This window comes from Tupaia chinensis, unplaced genomic scaffold, assembly GCF_000334495.1.
Source record: "Tupaia chinensis unplaced genomic scaffold, TupChi_1.0 Scaffold000355_1, whole genome shotgun sequence".
Lineage (NCBI taxonomy): Eukaryota > Metazoa > Chordata > Mammalia > Scandentia > Tupaiidae > Tupaia > Tupaia belangeri.
Window position 1 is genome coordinate 10,341,263 of NW_006159850.1, and position 12,419 is coordinate 10,353,681.

Genomic DNA, 12,419 nt, shown 5'->3' on the forward strand with positions numbered 1-12,419 from the left:
AGAAACATGCAAGAAAAAAGCAAGTAAAGAGTTAGGGACCAGAGCAAATGCAGAAGTCTCTCTAGAGGATCAGTTTCCTCATCTGAAAATTTAGAGAAGAGAGCTGATGGAATGGTTTCTCAAGGCCATGTGGCTAGAATATTAGTAACGACAAGTCAGGGGGCTAGATTTCCTGTTCAGTGCCAAATGGGAGGCTGATGCTGGCTTCCAGCCTGTCCCATCCACGTATTTGCTACTGACCCTCTGCATTCAGACTTCTGTCCTCATCTTTCTACTGAAACCACTTTATGAAAGGTCAGTGATGACCCACAGGTCAAGTCCAAAGACTTTCCTTCTGTGTACTTGCTAGCAGCAGCCAAGACTAACGACCTGTCTGATGGTCATGGTGGTCCCTTTACCATTGCATGTCTGTGGGCTCCTCGTCCTCTGCTCACTCTATGTAGAGTGGAGGATGGAAGGGTCCCAGCCTTTCCCTCCACAGTGGAGAAGTTGATGTTCATGGCATGCATCTGAGAGCCACACTGTCTAGGCTTCAATGCTTGTTTTACCACAAATTAGCTGTGCACTCTTAAGCAATTTATTCTCTGTATACTTTCATCTCCATGTTTGTATGGCAAGTGATAATTAACCATGCCTACCACTCATTGTTATTGAGGGGATTCAATAAGTTAATTAACGCAAAACACTTGGAACATATCAAACATGCTATGCTAAGTGTTTCCTAATATTATTATTTTGCTCATTTTTATTCAATGACATCTTTTCAACAACTTCTATGCATTAGATTTCTCTGGGGCTCAAATTTCCATCGAATTCACTTTGGACAAACACACTCTTCCCAAAGCCTCATATATGTGATCTGTAAGATAGGGATGAGAATATTTGAATCCTCAAGTTGTTGGGTAGCTTCAGTGAGTTCATTCATAAAGCACTTAGAATAATATCTGGCACATAGTGAATCCTCTTGAAATGTTATACAGTGCAGTTATCCAGTCTACTTCTCTAACATGTGGTTTTGGGTTTCAATTGTCTGTGAGTATCTGTACCTAATGGTCTACCATCACTAAAGTCACATCTAAGCTCATCAATTTTTTTTTTTTACCTCAGCTTCTTTCATTGCTTACTAAAACAGTATTGCTAACATCTCTATTCCTAGTCTCCTGGGTAAAGAGATCTTTGGTCATCTCTTACTCTTGCATCTCCTTTGTCCTTTATTTCCTATTTATTTTCAGTGACTCAGATTTGCTTATTCTCTCCCATTCCACTGTCCCCACTTTAATCAGGAACTTACATATTCATGTCTCAAAAGGTGCCATGGCCTCTTGACCAGATTAGCTGTTCCCAGTCCATTCCCAAATCATTGTGCACAAGGTATATAACCCACACTGCCTGATTCTGGGCAATAGGTTTAAAATATTCTCCCTACCCCTAGCTATGCTTCAGAAGGAGTTTCTAAACCTTTAAAGAGGTTCATGCTATGCCAACTAGTTGCCAACTGCCATAGTTAAGTTGGACTGTCCATGGCTTCTCCTTGTGTTTTCGTCTCTTAGTATGGTTGGGGCATCTCCTTCAGGTGCTTGGCTTCATCCCTCAACTTGTCTGTCTGGTACTGGAGTTGAAGCCTGCAGCTTCCTTGGAACTAACAATCCCACCCCACTTCCTTAGAACTAGCAATCCTATCCCACTTCACCCTCACCCCATCCTGGCAGCCTTGGCCCTTAGGTCATTCCACCCTCCTTGTTGCTAGTGTCTCACATGAGTCTCTTTCATCAAGCCATCTTTGTGTCCTGGGATGGTAAGGGACCCCGTCAAGTTCTGCATCATATTTCTTTATCCTTTTAGACAAATCTATCTCTACATATGTTTTGTGTTGTCTTAGAATACAGGACACAAACGGAATTGATTCCCAACTATTTGCATGGAGGGAAAAATGCAGGAGACACCTAATGAGAGATTAGGGACACTTATAGCCAATAAGGGATTACACTTGGGCAGTGACCACCACTACAGTAAAGGTTAGCAAAGACATTAAAAAAAAAAGGGGCAAAATCCACAAAATCGACTAAAAGGTAATCAGTAAGCCAGATTTCTAGGGAGACAATTATTTTCCTAACTTTAGACAGAAGGATGATGTCATCTCATAGACTAGCTCCAACAGATCCTTCAGTGATAACGAATGCTCTTCTAGGGCTGTCCTGCACTGTACAGTAGCCACTTAAGTAGCTACTGCAACTGAGGGACTGAATTTTTAATTCAACCTGATTCTAGTTAATTTAAATTTAAATGGTCACATGTGATCGGTGGTACCACATTGGAGAGTGCTGTCATGGGCTTTTACGTACATTATGTAAAATGCTACAGATAATGTCCTTAATAAATGATTTTAAAGTTAAGATTTCCATGTATTCCTCTGTGTACTAGAGATGGGTGAAGATAATTTTAATCAGAGGCCATAGGTATTTGAAGAGACTTCAAAAAGTCTGGAAAAAATGGAAATAACATATGCCAAAAATATTACATCCATGCATAGTATTTTCATAAGGAATTTTACTGTTTCCCAGGGACTTTCTGAAGAATAGATGTGTATCTTTATAGTGGTCATACTTGGGCCATGGTAGGCCTCAGGGAATTGAGTGGATGGAACAGTGCCATGGGTCATGGGCCACCCTCCCTAATACCAATCTCCGCACCCCACAGGCCAACTCAGACTCCTCTGCCCAGCATGGAAGGTGTCCATGATTCAACTGCACTGACCAAACCAACCTTCTTTCCTCTCCTCCTCAGCCAGAAGCTCTGCTCTATTTAGCCTCAATTTCTCTCTCTCTCCCCCACCTATTCCAAACTCACTTGCACTTTTATGACTTTCTTCATTCTCGCCTCCTCCTTCTAATAATTTTTTTAAATTCCAACATCATCTGAATCTTTCTATTTTTCAGTATCAGCCAATTCCCACCTCAGTCTTGATATTTATGAACATTTATTCCCCTTTAACATCATTCCTTATCCTTTTCAAATCTAATTGCAGTTGAAACCACTACCCCATGATTGAATTTGAAGTTATTCTCTAGTTTCAGAGGTTCTCAGTTTTATCTCAGGAACTAAATCATAAACTCAAATGCAGTACACATGGTGGCTATGACTGCTGTAGATGTTACATCCTCAGTCTTAGCACATAATAGGTGCTCAACCACCTTACTGTAGCGTGGTTGACCAATGAAAGTATTTTTCCTCTCTTCCCCATCTCCAAACTGTTTGGAGAGGTAACTTTTTTCCAGCTTAATGTATTACTGTACATTTAGTATCTGGGAGGTAAATCTAAGGCTCTTACATACTCCCTGTGCCTCATGTATTAAATTTATAAAGTCAAAGACAGACGGCTACAAAGAAACCTTAATCGTTTCTGGTATTATTAAATCTGTTTTTGATATTATTAAATCTTCTAGTTTGAGAGCTTAGAGAGCCCAAGAAAATTTTCTTTTAATCCCTATGGACTTTATATTCCATAGATGAAGTTACAGAGCTGGCCTGAAAAGCAATTTTGTACAATCATTTACTGAAGGGCAGGGAGAAATCATTACAGTCCTCCTTCTGAGGTTGGCAAATAATAAGCATGCTCTACTCTCTTCAAGCCCAGAAGAACTGCGTGGGCTTGATAAATATCCACACTTGGCCCAACTGCAGCTCTAAACAGATATCTATAAACATTGCGGAAAAGAACTCTTGGAGGGGCAGTGGGTGTTACCAATGGGTGGCCATGGATGCTTTTGTTGGCAAACAGGCAGCAGCCGTCTGTCTCCCCACTGGAGGACTACTCTGCTATGGTGATCTAGAATTCCTTCCCTTTGCTGGTTACAGGATTAACCATCATGTCTTCTTTTAAAGCAGCCATCTCAACTAGGTGTGATTTTGCCCCACCTTCATCCTATGGTGGAGACTCTTTGTTGTTAGACAGACTCTCACTACATTGTATCTTCCTGCCTCAGTCTCCCACCCAGCTGAGATAACAGGTCCGCATCACCATGTCTGATTTAGGATGGGCCAGGGGTTGAACCTGGCCTCCTATGCCGCCTCAGTCTGCCGAGTAGCAGCATCAGCCACATGTGCTGCCATGGTTGGGCCTGGAGACATTTCAGCAGGGAGGGATGCTGCTGGCATCTCATGGTTGGAGGCTAAAGGTGATACTAACCCCCCGCACTGCACTGTGCAGCCCCCGCCCTCACAACAAAGAATGTATGCATCCCAAGGTGTCTGTTACACTCAGCTTGAGAAACCTGGTCTTTCTTCTTTTTTTTCTTCTCCTTTAAAAACTGTTTTAAATAGGACTGACCATATCTTTTTTTTTTTTTTTTTTTTTTCGGTATAGCATGTTTATTTATTCATTTAGGCATTCATTCCACAAGTATTTATTGTGAAACATAAAACATAGTCCAGTAGTGCCATTCTGTGTGTCAGTGGACTCACTAATTCGTTCACATTATATTTATTGAGCATCTGCTCTGTGGCACTGGGGTCTGGAACAACCCAGTCCAGGTTTTCTATCCGGTGAAAGGGGGCCAAGCTTACACACATTGATAATTAAATGAACAAGAACATTTCAGCCAGTATTAGTGTGGTGAAGAGACCAGGCTCCAGAGGAGGTCGCTGAGTGAGATGCTACTTTCAAGAGGAGGTGAACGAAGGCCTCTCTCTATGGGTCAGATTGAAGTCGAGGCAAGAATGAGGAGCTGACTGGCAACATTGGCAGGAAAAATATTCAAAATAGAAATGTCCAGAGGCTCAAGGCAGGGAAGGTTCTGGTAGATTCAAGGGCCAGAAACACACACGAGGTGGACGTAGCAAGGTGGATGAGATGACCAGGGCTCAGACTGGGCAGGACCTTATAGACCTCGGTAGGTTTAGAAGGTTTTAAAAGGTTTTGCAGGTGCAGTAGGGAGCCATGGGAGGATTTTAAGAAGGGTGGGTCATGGTTTGGTTTAAGTATTGCTAAGTCTACTCAGGCAGCTGGATTGGGAATGCCCCCTTGAGGGTAAGATGGATGTGAGGCACCAGGCAGGAGGCTCCTTATAGGAGGCAGTCCCACTACACAAACTCACATGCAGTCTTTCATAACATGTGATTTTGGTGGGCTTTTTTTGAAGATGCCTAGTACATACAGGACACAAATGCATATATGTGAGGAGTGCAGGGGAAGTTGATTAGGAAAAAAAAAAAAAAAAAAAAAAAAAAAAAAAAAAAAAAAAAAAAAAAAAAAAAAAAAAAAAAAAAAAAAAAAAAACAAACAAAAAAAAAACTAAAAAGGCTTCTTCGAGGACCAAAACTAAAAAGGAGATTGAGAAGCACAGCTCTGTGGCAATTAACTATCCCTCATCCATTTACCCACTAACATATCCTGATTTATCACCTTTTAAGTATTTATAGAGAATAATCTTGCTTATTTTTGTTTTCAGTATGTTCTGTTCCTTCCCACACCTCCGAGTGTAAGTTCCTTAAAATCCAAGATCTTGGCCATTTGTTCACCATTGTATCTCCAGCATCTTCACAATCCTTAATATGTAGTAATTATTCAATACATATTCGGTGACTCAGTTCCCCTTTTGGCCAAGGAATTTGAAATTTTGGCCAATTTCATCTACTAGAATAAAAACCCAGTGGGCCAACTGGAGCCTTCTTGGGTTTCAATCCTCACTTACTACCATATCGCTGGGTCCCTTTAGTGCTGAGTTAAGCATAGTTCTCTTCTCTGTCCCACAGACAAGCTGATCTCCTAACTCTAGTCTGGACTATTCAGTTTTCTCTCCTCGCTGACTATTGAGAACCCAGTAACCAAGTAGCCCTGCCCTTCCTGATTCTCCTGAGATGCCACAGTGGATACCACATGACTATGTGACTCATAAAATTAAAAACATTTTCAACAAAATTACAACAATGGGATAACCATCTTAGCAATCACACAGCAGAAGGTATGTATGGTCATCTCATTTCATTTAGTGGTAAATTGAATCACAGCCAGCATTTACAATAGAAAAAAAGACTAGAAAGAAGCTAACCAAAATAGTAACCATGGTATCCTTCTCTGGCGTATAGACTTGCAGTTTATTTTCACCTTATGTTTTTAGTTCATTTAAAAATTTCTATAATGAGTATTTCTCTTGTCAGAAGAAACAAGGGTTTTTGGTGGTCAGAGCTTTAAAAACCCATCCATGATATTAGGGAGACATATATACTTTGGGTCTACCGATCCAGGACCTTGTACTTGGTTACAGTGTAACCCCCACAGAAAAACATATTTGGGGGGGATTTCTGTGCTTAGAGAAACCATGAGATTTGGACCAACTTAGTTCATCAGGCCAATAGCACAGTCTTTTTGATAGGATATACTATCTGTTCCAAGGAACTAAGTATTTGTTAGAATTTTCAAAGGTGTCTATAACTATCAAAAGTACAGAAAAGTATTTCTACTACAAGGTACCTCACCCATGAAAAATGCAAAACAAATACTCCTCCAGCTTTCCCCCATTTCAAAATATTTTTCAGGGGCTTTTTGGCTCTCTGAAGCCCCAGGGTTACAAAACACAGATGTAGACTCTTTTGTGAAATTTCTCTTGAAACCCAGGCCACACAACTCTTCTTTCCACCTCACAAGTGGCCGCCATGACTGACTAAATTTTCCTTTGTCTTGAATGGTTGTCTGAGTCCTGCTCCCTCCTAGGAAGCCCCAAATGGACCCATCCAACCAGTTCATATTTCTGTAGCCTTAAAGCCTTCATTAAGGTTTTTACTTTTATTTCATGTTCAAAGTGTGATTTCACATGTTCGAACTTTTGGCACATCAGTTAACAAAAAGACTCACTCCAGCAGTCGACCCAGCAATCCAGTAATGATTGCAATCCTCAATGCTCATTATGACAACTGCCAATGTTACTGCAGGAGCTCAAACCATCACATCTTAGCACACAGATCATTTTAGCTCCTAGCCATATGCTGTAGCCTTGGTCTCAGGTATACCCTCAAGGCCACAGTATACATGAAGCTGCAACAACATACACACTCTTATAACCAAGGTGAATCCTACACATCATCAATGTTTGGGGACCGGGACCAGCTGATGGTGTAATGGTTGCATCGCTGGACTCCCACATGGCTGACTGTGGTTCCAGCCCTGGAGCTGGTGGCTGGAAACACTCAGGGTGCATGTGCATGCATGCCCCAAATCCCCAGAGGAGCATGGAGGGGAAGGGATTGCTGCATGGCCATTTCCTCCTGGGGAGTGATTTCTTGCTTTCTGTCTTTCTGGTGAACACATGCACCCTTTAGCAAACAACAACAACAACAACAAACCTCTCTAAATAAAATAAATAGTGGCCTACCTGGGGAAGGGCTCACAGCACAGAGGGGGTTGAGAAGTGTATGGGCTGAGGACTACCAAGGGACTATAGTATTTCTTACATCCAAAGCCCTCTTCTCTGGGACCTTGACTTTTTAGGACCCTCACTGAAAACAAACTGACCTAGAGAAAAGTCAATTAGTAAAAGACTAGTTGGCTGCTCAAACCTGTCCAAACGATAAAGGGGGTGTTATTTGCTAGGAAACAGACTATTCTTACCTCCTCCAGAGCCCATAAAGAGTCCACCACAGGCTTGATCTTCTTCTGGTTGTAGAGCCCAATGAGTTTGTCTACCACTCCACGAATGAGGCCCGCTCGGCCCTGTTTGAAGAGCAGATTTAAAAGGGAGAATCCTGCGATGACTTTGTTCTCCTCATACAGCTTGATGGGGTTCACTTTCTCCACCTGCCACCACTGGAAACAGAGAAGGTGTCCGGTTACACAGGTCTGCAGAATTGGCAGCCACAGCAGGGGGAGCAGGGGGCTGCAGCTAGTCAGAGTCCAGCTGGCCAAGAGATGGCTCTTGCTGGTGGATTTTAGGGAAAAACAGATGGTGATGCCTATGAGAAGCCCCTGACCTAGCTGGGAGGGCGGTCCCACACCAACAACCAGCCCATGGGTGGTGGGAACACTAGACATGTGTTCAGGACCGCCAGCTCTGGGACTGAATTCTCTGTTACTCTCTGTGCTCCATTTGTCTCAACCCATGACAGTGGCAGGATATTGTCTTAAGAGTAAAGCACGTGGCTTAGTGCGTGGTGGTGGTAATGATGGAGTTGGTGAAGGAAATGGTGGCAGAGAAGTTTAGCAAAGGTAGTGAGGACGTGGATGTGGGACAGGTGATGACTATGACCACAGGGACAGCTTTCCGGGGGGCGGGGGGGGGCAGGAAGATAGCAACAAGGCTAGACCTGAAGAGCTGTGTCAGAATTCTCTAGACAAAGAGTAAGAAAGGGTAACTTAGAAGGAACAGCATGAGAAAGATGAAACCTAAGTATTGGGATTAAATCAGTGTTTTTTGTTTGTTTTTATTTACTTTTTAAAGAGGGTTTTGCTATAGGGTGCATGCACTCTCTGGAGAGACATAGAGACAGAAAGCAGGAAATCACCCCTGAGGGAGGATGGACACACCTCCATTCCCCTCTCAGGATTTTGGTCATGCACACACATGAGCCCAGAGTGAGTTTCAAGCTGTCAGGTCTGGAATGCAAACTGCAGTTGACCCTGTGGGAGTCCAGCCCCTTAACCATTGCACCACTTGCTGGCCCCAAATCAGTGGTTCTTAACTGCTCCCCAGGGGGCATTTGGCAGTATTTGGGTTGTGATTGGCAGGGTGGGGAAGTGCTACTGGCATCTCGTGGCCACATGCCAAGGGTGCCGCTACGTATCCTGAAATGTTCCAGACAGCCTGCACAACAAAGTTACCCAGCCCAGGTACCAATAGCATCAAAGCAGCTGCGTACCAAAGTCCTGGGGAGAACACACTCGACCAGGGAAAGTGGCCGTCTCTTTTCTAGTCTCTCGTCTCCTTCCTCCAGTCACCAAGATAAGTACATAATCGAGAAACAACCTACAGAAACAGTTATCCAATTACTTTGTTCTGATTGAATTGCTTTTCCTTTGGAGCTGGTTATAGATTAGAAATTCATACTTCTAGTTTAGGGATGGTTCTAAGGTAAAATGCTTAATATTGGTTTCAATATAGAATGCAAAGAATATGACAGGTGCTTCCATACATTTAAAGTTTGTATGTTACTGATGTGCTTATCGATATCCTGCCGCTTGCCAAAAATAACTGAGGAGGCTCACAAAAATAAACAAATTTTAAATAAAAATGATTTTATTTAACTTTATTTATTCATTCATTTATTTATTTCGATTTGACCAGAGAGGGATAGAGTTTGGGGGAGAGAAAAAGAGAGAGAGATACTAAGCAAGCCACCAGGTCTGGGACTTGAACCGCAGTCAGCCATATTAGAGTCCAGCAACCTTAACCACCAAGCCACCTGCTTACCCCCAAAAGTAAACAATTTTGACTTTTTAACTGAGAAGCTCAGAATGGCAGGCTTCAGCACAAATGAAGGCTTGCTGAATCTACAGTGAGAGAATTCTAAAGCTGAATGTCTAGTTTAGAATCCCAGCTCTGCCGACTTCTAGTTGTGTGGCTTTTGGAAACTCACTTAACCTCTCTGTGCTATTTTCTCTCTGTGCCTCACGGGGTGGTTATGAGGGGGTAAAGACATTGAAGCATATATAGTGCTTAGACCAGTGCCTGCCAAGTGCTAGATACTCTGTAAACACTGAGTGTGTTTATTACCATCTTAATTTGAAAGGGATGATTTTGACTCAGTGAACGAGCTCCAACGCTCGAGTCAGACTGCTCTCTAAATGGGAACTTTCTCTGTTGCTATTGTCACCATTACGGTGTAAAAGCTAATGGCATGTCGAAAAAGAGTGAAGCATAACCTCTGCGGCAACTTTAGGATGGAATGATACTAACACAGCTGAGTGAGAAATCTCTGTGTGATGCCAAATACACTTTTAAGTTCTCAGCCTTTCTTCAATGTATAGAAACAACTTTATTTAGGACCAATAGATGGTATGGAGGTTAAGGTGCTAGATCCCACATGGCTGGCTGTGCAGTTCGAATCCTAGACCCAGTGGCTTGAAAATCATACTGAGCATGTATGTGTGCATGCCCAAAAGCCCAAGAGGGGAGTGCAGGAGAAAGGACTGCAGCGCGGCCATTCCCTATGGGAGAGGGGTGGTTTCTTCTCCTCTCTTTCTCTCTCTTTCCATTTGGCAAACGTACATGCCCTATAGCAAAAACTAACAACAAAAACAGATTTCTTTTTAGAATATTGGAGAACAGAGTCCTTTCACTCCTTGGCTTGTCCGCTCTTCAGTTTAATACTTCCAGGTGATGAACTGGCGTGGGACTGGGCTCTGACAGGGAGAAGTCTTGCTTCTTGAGCTCCAGCTACGAAGCATTCTGAAGCCGACACCCCTGTTTGGGGCAGAGGAACCTCCCTCACCATCCTAGGGTTTTCATGAATGCCTTCGCTGAGCATGGACACACTGCAATTATTTCGTTAACACTGTATGTTGGGACTGCGCATTTAGGAGAGAGGGAAAACACTTCTTTCAATTGTATGTAATTTGGGACCAGCAGCCTGTCAGGCTCATGTTAATTACAGCCACAGCCACAAAACAACTGTGAGCAGTTTGGGGCCTGTCTTCAGGGGGTACACTCCACACAGCATCATTCGTTAGACTCCATTCTTGCTCCTCCGTTAGCTTCTGTAGATGAGATGATCCTTGACCTAGACTTTAAAGTCCAAATGTTCTAATCCCAGAACGAGGGCATGTTTGGGAGTGAGGGCGGGGAATGTGAAGTTTCTGGCAGCCAGTCTTAGCACTTAGGGCACACATAAATACCTCACAGTGCCGGTTAGAATGACTTCTAAACTCCTTAGCAGGCTCTTCCTTGACCACCTGATTGCCTGACCTCATCCTACTGCTTTCTATTTTAGCACCCCGTTTTTAATCTCCTTCAGGGGTTCATAGCCATTTACCATCCTGTCATTAATGTCTTGTTATTTTGGATTTATCTCCTCCATTCGAATATAAAAGCTAGAAGGACTGACAGTGGCATCCTCTTGTTCACTGTGATAATCCAGTGCCTGGCACAGTGCCACAGGTGCTCAGAAAATGTCTCTGCAGCGAGAGAACCTCTCCACGCTGTGCTGTGTATGGGAGGCTGGGAGTGGAGAGGACAAAGATAAGCGTTTCTGAGAAGCAGCAAACCCTTGTTGTGGTGGGTGGGTAGATGAGATAAAAATCAAAATTCAAAACCCAATTAGTTTAATTCTAGTAAGTATAGGTCTAGATGGGAATCTAGATCAGAGGAGGCCAAGAATGGGATGAATGCCCAGGGATGTGGCTTCTCAGTGGCAGACCAAGTAATCACCATATTTAGAGCATGACCTCCGGGGATAGGGGTTCATGAACTGGTCCTTACTGAAAAATCACCCAGGACCTTGTTCAAGTTGTAGGATACCAGTTGGTATTTCCAAGTCAGTAGGTTGGGGACACAGAGAAATCTCCCAAAGACTTTTCAGAAAGCTGTCAAACTCAAAGGCTGGTCTCTCTGTGGAGCCAATAAAATGTACTCACGCTTAGTTCACCAACGATAAGAATGCCAGTGCTTAAGTAATCTCTTTGAAATCAAAACAAAATTTTCACTGCCATTCCTACCTCTCTGCTTCATTGGACTAAAAGTAGCCCAAGTCATAGACCTGCCTCTATGCAGTGAAGAGTGAAAAATAGACTTTATTAAAACTGAGTGATATGGGACCAGAAGATGGTGTAATGGTTACGTCGCTGGACTCCTACAAGGCTGACCATGGTTTGAGCCCCAACACTGTGGTTTCAAACTCATGCTGGATGTGCATGCACGGGCCCAAAATCCCAAGAAGAGACTGGAGGAGAAGGGATTGTGGCATGGTCATCCCCCCTGGAGGGTGATTTCTCACTTCCTGTCTCTCTGTCTCTCCCTGTCTGGTGAGCACATGCATCCTATAGCAATAATCTCTCTAAAAAAACAAACAAAAAACAAGAGTGATGCAGATGAAGGGCAAACACAACCAGGCCGAGGTCCTAAGATGGAAGAGCTCACAACATGCGAGTCCACATATCACCATGTTGTATTAGATGCACACGGACACTTACTGATTTTGCAAAGCTGAAGAAGCTCTTGGTCTCTCCAGTTACCATGTTGGATGAGCCTGCAAATAGAAGATTCTCAGATCAAGCAATTGATTACAAACTTAGGCATCTCTTGTTACTCATGAGAGAATGGCAGTTGTTCCAACCAGAATTAAAGAGCTTGAAAACAAATGTGATTCGGTTTTGGAAAAATGAGGAAAATGAGAGTGAGGCATTAAGTTGACTATATTTTTCCTTAAATATTTAAGGCATATAGATTCTTTTCATTTTTTTTTTAAAAAAAGTGTTCATTTACTTCTTCATAGAG

General features: G+C 42.9%; 1 protein-coding gene across 2 annotated transcripts in view; it reads right to left on the reverse strand.

Annotated features, from left to right (window-relative positions):
- VAT1L (vesicle amine transport 1 like) overlaps positions 1–12,419 on the reverse strand; it is a 166,137-nt gene that overhangs the window by 73,238 nt on the left and 80,480 nt on the right. For both annotated transcript variants that reach the window (XM_006152602.1, XM_014589388.1), the window contains exons 6-7: positions 12,116–12,171; positions 7,604–7,798 (exon numbers count right to left, since the gene is read on the reverse strand). In XM_006152602.1, the coding sequence (XP_006152664.1) occupies positions 7,604–7,798; positions 12,116–12,171 (251 nt within the window). The remainder of the gene's footprint in view (positions 1–7,603; positions 7,799–12,115; positions 12,172–12,419) is intronic.